Raw genomic sequence first — 7,836 nt, 5'->3', positions numbered from 1 at the left:
TCCCCCTCCCCCCTTCCCCCCCCCCCCACTCACCCCCTCTCTCTCCTCTCTCTCTCTCTGCTCACTCTCCCCCCCCCCCAGAGGAGCGCAGCAGGTGACCCCGGGGCCCCCTACGACCCGCGGGTCCTGGCTCCGTTCGTCTGTTCCTCACGCAGCTCACCGTTGGTCTACGTCAACAGGCCCCAGCTGGAGCTGTGTGAACCAGTCGCTCATTGACCCGCAGCAAACTGCTCACTTATCAGAGTTCAACTCCTCTGTGCCGGTTTAGACCTTATTTGTTGGTACAGAGATTTATTTATCCATCTCTCTCAATCTATTTTCAGTCTCTCTCTCTCTCTCTCCCTCTCCCCTCCCCCTCTCTCTCTCTCTCTCCTCCATCTAGCTCCCCCTCCCTCCAGCTCTGTGTAGCTCTACGGCTCCTGAATCTAGTTCCATGACCCAGCCCGTTTGTGTCCATCCGCACCGCTCGCTATTCCACAATAGAACAACCGCTAGCAATTAGCTGGCGCGCTAGGGTCCTGATGAGGGCCACTAAAGAGCCGCTTAATATTATAGAGAGTGAGGACGCTCGGGAAGTGTTTCGTCCAATCTAAAACCCATCGATCACAGCTGCTCGCACACTCTGAGGGGATGTGCAGTGGTCAAGAGACATACAGAGAGACATACAGAGAGAGAGAGAGAGAGAGAGAGAGAGAGAGAGTGAGAGAGAGAGAGAGAGAGAGAGAGAGAGAGCATGAGAGCATGAGAGGGGGAGGGACGGGAAGAGAGAGAGAGAGAGAGAGAGAGAGAGAGAGAGAGAGAGAGAGAGAGAGAGAGCATGAGAGGGGGAGGGACGGGGAGAGAGAGAGAGAGAGAGAGAGAGAGAGAGAGAGAGAGAGAGAGAGAGAGAGAGAGAGAGAGAGAGAGAGCATGAGAGGGGGGGAGGGGACGGCGAGAGAGAGAGCGAGAGAGAAGAGAGATTCATGGGAATCAATAGAGTAGTTTGTTGAAGCTCATCGGCAGCGAGCCTTTGGCTTCCGAGAAATGTCATGTCTGGATGAATCTTTTATGCGACTTTATGGGGCCGAATAACCAAAACACAAGCACCACGCCCACCCCCCGCCCGCCATGAGGGTCACCGAGATGAGCGCATGCTTGATTCGGTTTAGACTCATCCCCCCGTGTGTCCGCCGTGTGGGACATGGCTGCTGGTGTCACACGCGGACCCCGCACACCGCACACCGCACACCACTTTTCAAACCCCGGGGCTACGGCCCTGACCGCACCGTATAGAATAACAGATGACAATCTAACACCAAACACACAGACAGTACTTGGAAGAAAGCAGACGGATGGATCGCTGGACCGTAGGCCGTACTCGCGGAGGAGAGTGTTTGTGCTCGGCCGTTCTATTAAAAAGAGGCCGGCGCTGAGAGGTCTGGACGCGGAGTTGAACTCATTTAAGATTAATGGGACTGTACTCAACTTGGAAATGTGGAAGAATGCTTTAGGCGATTATAATTATGCATTGCATTTACATATTGTACTTGATCAAACCGACACCAGACGTTAAATAATGTAACGTCTCGGTTTGCTTCTCTTGATTCTCCTCCTCTGTTCACAGAAAAAAAAAGAGGAAGAGGAAAATGAGCGATTGTACGGCGACTTCAGGCTAATATGCAAGCAGTCTATTGGGCTGTAATGGATGCCTGCATTCATCTGAAACATTAGCTTTATGGACGGGTGAGTGAAACGCCACGATGAATTAAAGATAAGGAAAGAACAAGAGAAAACGTCTATCTCTTTCCTCAAGTGCGAGCGTGTGTGAGTCTGTGAGTGTGTGTGTGTGTGTGTGTGTGTGACCAAGAGAGGCAGCGATAGAGAGAACAAATGTACTTTAAATGTGAACGTGTGGGAGTGTGTGTAAGTGAGTGGGCGAGTGACTGAGTGACTGAGTGCTTGTGTGTGTGTGTGTGTGCATGCGCGCGCGGGTTGCGCGAGCGGGTTGTGCGTGCGTGACATACAGACAGACAGACGGAGGGAGCGTGGTGGTGGTGTACGTCATGCGTGCTCCATCCACTTCCTGTGTCGGTATTAAAGTGTCCCTCTGTGCTCCGCCATCACAAAGCCTCTTTGAGCGAGACAAGGAAACTGCGCTGGAGCGCCGCCAGCGCAGGGCCGTCCACACAAAAGGACGATTAACCCCGCGGGGTCCGCCTGCGATACGGGGGGGGTGGGGGCCGACGCAGCGGGTTCTCGATGACAGGGGAGCCACGTCACCCGTGACGACAGCGGTCGCCGCGGTAACCACCCCGCCGCAACGGATCCCGATCTCTAACTTGATTACGCGTGGCACAGCATTAACGCGACTTTGGATTTTCATATGTGTGTGTGTGTGTGTGGTCACATTTGTGTAGGACTCGGGGTGTGTGTGTGTGTGTGTGTCTGTGTGTGTGTGTGTGTGTGTGTGTGTGTGTCTGTGTGTGTGTGTGTGTGTGTGTGTGTGTGTGTGTGTGTGTGTGTGTGTGCGAGATGAGTTTTATACATGTGCAGGAGTCTACGCCTGTGTGTGTGTGTGTGTGTGTGTGTGTGTGTGTGTGTATGTGTGTGTGTGTGTGTGTGTGCGGTTGGGGGGATTACTAAAGAAGGAAACCAAAAGATTGGCAAAATTCTGCTCTGTTTCAGCCACCATAGGTAGCATAAGAATCTGGAGGCAAAGATGTGTTTAATAACTTAATTTATCATGTATGCCTTGCAAAGTCTTGTAGATGAACCTGTCACATTATCAGTATTTCTTCCCAAAATCTTTGGATCTTTTTTCCCCTCTTTGTAAATGTGGATCCAAATAAAAGCATTTAATTGTGTGTGTGTGTGTGTGTGTGCGTGTGTGTCTTTGTGTGTGTGGTGACCAAATCAATGTGTATGCAAATCTCACCAGCAATCCATCTCATCTCCCCCGCTCCACAAAACTTAGCTTTTAGCTCCGCATGCAAACTCTCAGGCTACTACACCAGGTGCTTATCCAGACAAATTAAGCATGGAATCACATTTAATGGTCACATTTACAACGTGTTCAGGGACGGTGTGTGTACTCAAATGGAGCAGCACCACCCCCGTCCCCACGTAGACATGGCACTGAGAAGGACAATGTTCCACTGCAAGACGCTGCAAGAGTTCCTCCGTGACGTTATGGGGCTACAAATCCAAGCGTTAATCGCTGATTTTTGGGCAGGCATGAAAGAGCACTGGACAGGACCGAATGAACACTGTGTTTGAGGTACGGCCGGCATTTGCAGCCTTAACGCCGTTCTCACCAAATTCCAATCAAAATTCCCTTGAGGGAATGTTTCAAAAAGTTGTTTTTTTTTCCCAGGATATCCCAGGTGGCCGTTTAAATCCGCCCTCCCTCCCCCCAGTAGAGTCATCACCGCCTGAGTCCCAACCACGGCGTTAAAATACGTTTAACGACATGGACCCTGAGGTTATGACTGTAAAGCAGTTGCCATGGTGAGTGAGGGGGGGTTACCTGTCTTGCGCAGGGGGAAGTCGTCCCGCGAGTCGTACATCCCCAGCATCGAGTGGTTGTAGGCCGACAGGGCGGTCTGCGGCGGCGAACTCTGGTCCAGAGAACTGTGCTGGGTTTTCCTGTATTGCACAAAGAAGATAATAAACCAAACATCAGCACAGTCTAAAAGACCCGACTGGTTACCGTGGTTTCGGTGAAGCCCTTACCTGGTTTTGTTGAAGATAACATATCAGTTTCGAAGCACTCACATTTATTAAGGAGCCTCCCACAATGAACCCCCCCCCCCCCCCCCCCGCCAAGCATCCGAACCCATCGAAACGTCCTATGTAATAGAACCTCCTAGCGGGGAATTTACATTGAGTTGTTCAGACTCCTCCCACTTTAGACTCCTCCCACGTCACGCTGCTTGCACCACTGCCCTCGACAGACCCTAAACAAACTCACGGGGCCAGGTGCCGTACACGTGGGTGGTAGTTGTTGGCGGTTGCCGTGGTAGACTATTCTTGTTCTTCACTCCAGCCAACATTCTACAGTTGGGTGTTGCGGTCGCTGTTCTACCTGTGCGTTGGAAACGGTGGGTGTGTGCGGGCGAACATTTGGACCTCTCCAAGTGAGGAGGAGTCTTCTCAAGCTCCGGGTTTCCGTTCCAGGAGTTACGTTCCATCGATGAGGAGGTCCCGGTGGGAGGAGTCGACCGTGACCCAGGCCAGAGTAAAGTTCCCGATCAGACGGAGCGCGTTTCAGCAGCGTTCTGGAACTGTTTTCAATGAGAACGAAGTGTTCTCCTCGCTGCTTTGCGTCGCGGAGCGCCTCGCCTTCTGTCCGCTCTATGTTTCTCTACGTTTCTCCGTTATTTTTAACTTCAGAGCAGAAAAGCACCCAGTTTTTTTCCATTGTCCAATCAGATTAATTGAGAGGCGGGCCTACTGTGGTGGGGACAACATGGAGGAGAAACTAGTGCTGGCTGTTGCTGCATCCCGGGGCTATATGCTTATATATATATATATATACGATGTTTAGATAGATGATAAATGTTTAAATAGCGGTTAGGATAAGATCAGTGATTCGGCGGTTGCCTAGTTAAAATAAACAAAAGACGCAGCAGGCTGCTTTTCCTTCAAACCGTAGGCCCTAACAAAAATAGCAGTGCTGGCCTTGTGCATTGCAGGTAGCAGAACGCCCCCGGTCTGATCATTGGCATGAGCTTGCTTTCGTTCACATACCACTCCAAACCTAAACACTTTAGTAAAAGTCGAGATATTCTAGTCCCTCATCCACTCCAGGACTCTCTCTTGAATAGGACAGACAGAGACAACACTTGAACTGCATCATCAGTGGACATTCGGGGAGCCGACATCAAGAGAAGACAAGCTTTGCCCCTGAAACCAGGACTTTCTTTCGGAGAAAGAAAGGAATGGAAGAAACCCTCCTTAGGTGTGAACAGCCAGTCCCACATGACAAGAGGAGTTGACAGAGAGGGGAGATGGAAGCTTTCAAAGAGGCAGCGGAACACAGAGGCAACGGAAAAAAAAAAAAGAGTGAAACTAATTTTCTCATTCTCTTCTTGTGCTGCTACTCTGATCTTCAGCTTTGACTTTGAAGCAGCGGAGTTCCGTCCGTCTGAATTAACGATTCAATGAATGTATGAAGGACAGCTGAAGAGAGGGGGGGAGGGGAGAGAGAGACGAGGGAAGGAGGAGAAGTGTAAGAATGGACAGTCGAGATTAAGGAAATGAAGAGACTACCAATGTGTGACTTGAGGAAAAGCCAACAGCAGGCCTAGCTCTCTGGATGAGACGACACTGAGCAAAGCACAGCAGAGCACGAAAGAGACATGGGGGAAGAGAGAGAGAGAAAGAGAGAGAGAGAAATACACGGGAATAAGAATACATGGAAGGGTAAATCCCCCTTTTTATCCCTTTCCCATGGAGGATAATGATAAAGTTGTACTACCTCACATGCTGGTCTGAATTAGGAAACACACCATCAAACAACACAGAAACATAGAGAGAGAAGGCTCGATAGAGAGAGAGAGATGCTTGAATTATAATATATAATATTTATATATATATATATATTAAATGTAATATCTCTACGTTAAACAGCTGCCATAGCCACCCCCTGGGTCTCTACACCGGTGATTGCATTCATGCTTCGACTTCCCGATGGGTAGTTATAGTTTTGGAGAGGTACTAGTAAGCTATGGCGACGGCAAGGTTTGGCCTTTGGCAGGCACATATTGCACCCACGTGACACACACAGTCACACGCAGGCCAAAGAAACCCATCAACACATACCAAGCCCTGACTGACAGGGAAAGAGAGACTCACCCATACCAGTAGCGTGGGTCGCTGGGCAGGCAGTGGTTCAGGCTCCTGTGAGCCAACGCCTTCTTCTTGTTCAGGACAAACTCCTGCAGGCGCATCTTCACCTCTGTGCTCGCTACCGCACCTAGTGGAAAGGAGGAGAGGAGGAGAGGGATGGAGGGAGGAGGAGGAGAGGAGAGGGGGGAGGAGAGGGGGGGAGAGAGAGGTAGGACGGGGAGAGGAGAGTGGATGAGAGAAGAGGGGAGGGGAGAGGAGGAGAGAGGAGAGGGGATGAGAGGAGAGGGGAGGGGAGGGGAGGGAGGGAGGAGTGGGAGAGGAGGGAGGCGGAAGAAGAGGAGGGGAAGATTAGAGGAGGAGAGAGAGGGGACAGGAGATGAGGGAGGGGAGGAGAGGGGAAGAGGGGTTTAGGAAAGGAGATGGAGAGGAGTGAAGAGAAGAGAGGAGGGAGTTGAGGCAATGAGGAGTGAGAGATGAGCAGAGAGGGGAGAAGGTGATAAGAAGAGGAGATAATCTTAGGATCATGTTGGTATTTCACTTGTTTACTTGAAGCTATCTGTGATATTTGGGTACAGATGGCAACAGGATCCCGGTTATATCCGGAAGGATTACAACATCAAGAGTACATCCAGGCACGAGCGCGGCAGACAGTCAATTACCGGAACCCCGGCGAGACGGGAGTCATTTCGAAAACAAGAAAGTGACAAGCGCTAATACAGCCACTCTAAATCACACTGACACTGAAATTGCTGACATTCCAATATGTGCTCCTTGCCACTGAGGCAAATTGGCTTTTATGAGATTCCCTTCCAGGCAATTTACTGCAGCACTTAACAAAGCTTCCCCTGTTTATGAGCGCTGTGTCCAGGGCTGGGATCACACAGAGTGCCCAGGGACACCTGAAGATTGGCGTAGAGAGTGTCATGTACGGGCAGACGGCAGCTTGATATACCACTAATCCAACCATTACCAGCACTATTACTGTTTACTCATTTGTTCACAGTCAGCCGATATGCAGAGCAGGGATTAGGCCATATTGCGCTGGGATTCCTTAAATGTCAGGCGTCGGACAAGGGGGATCGAACTCGGAGCATTTCAACTGGGAGCGTTGCCGTGGCGATCGTTTGATATCCGCCGGCGGACCCCGGCGCACCGAGACGTGAACACTTCCGGACTGGAGATGCATCCCATGTGTTGCTTTCGTCACTAGTTCTGATCCGTGTCCCTCCGATGGGAACACACACACACGGTTTCTTCCCTCAGCAGCGGCTCGCTCAGGCGCTGTGATTGGCCGTGTTGTCGAAGTGATGATGACGACGTGTTAATGTGTCGGTGGCAATGCAACGAGATCGTGTGAATGTCACGTAAATGTTACCATGACGACGTGACACCGACGTGATCGCGACGACGCAACGTCAATGTGGTGTACTTTTAACGTGATCGCCACGATGTACTGTGGCTGGATGTGAACGCGACCGTAACAATGTAACGTCAATGGGATCGCGATGACTGTGTACTGTGTTTGGTTGTGAACGTGACCATAATGTTACTGTGGGCGCGACCATGTGCTGTGATTGGATGTGAAACGTGACCATGACAACGTAATGTTATCGGGATTGCAACGATGCCGCGTCAAGGGGGATCGCGTTCGACGTGATGTAAGCGTGACCTCGAGGCCTCTGACGTCTGTGTGTGTGTGTGCGTGCGTGCGTGCGTGCGTGCTTGCGTGTCGTCACAGGGACGCGGGCCTCCACAGGTGACTCACTCTCCTGGCCCCGCTCCTTGTTCTTGAGCTGCTGCAGCTTGTGCTCTCGCTGCTGCTTCTCCACCTCCTGCTCCAGCCGGTGGCGCTCCATCTTCCTCTGGTGCTCCAGCAGCTCCTGCTGGTGTTTCAGGGCCAGCAGGTCCTGCTGGTGCTGTGGAGGGAGGAGGAGGAGGAGGTGGAAGGAGAGTGGAGAGAGAACCGGGACAGAAGGCGAGAGGTGAGAGGAGAGAAGACCAGGAGAG

General features: G+C 51.4%; 1 protein-coding gene across 1 annotated transcript in view; it reads right to left on the bottom strand.

Annotated features, from left to right (window-relative positions):
- hdac4 (histone deacetylase 4) overlaps nucleotides 1-7,836 on the bottom strand; it is a 107,210-nt gene that overhangs the window by 42,475 nt on the left and 56,899 nt on the right. Inside the window, exons 6-8 of the mRNA XM_084478535.1 lie at nucleotides 7,595-7,745; nucleotides 5,836-5,956; nucleotides 3,506-3,624 (exon numbers count right to left, since the gene is read on the bottom strand). Coding sequence (XP_084334661.1) covers nucleotides 3,506-3,624; nucleotides 5,836-5,956; nucleotides 7,595-7,745 — 391 coding nt within the window. The remainder of the gene's footprint in view (nucleotides 1-3,505; nucleotides 3,625-5,835; nucleotides 5,957-7,594; nucleotides 7,746-7,836) is intronic.

This window comes from Micromesistius poutassou (assembly GCF_964030765.1).
Source record: "Micromesistius poutassou genome assembly, chromosome: 14".
NCBI lineage: Eukaryota > Metazoa > Chordata > Actinopteri > Gadiformes > Gadidae > Micromesistius > Micromesistius poutassou.
The sequence above is the reverse complement of the archived record's forward strand: the minus strand, read 5'-3'. Positions and strand labels throughout refer to the sequence as shown.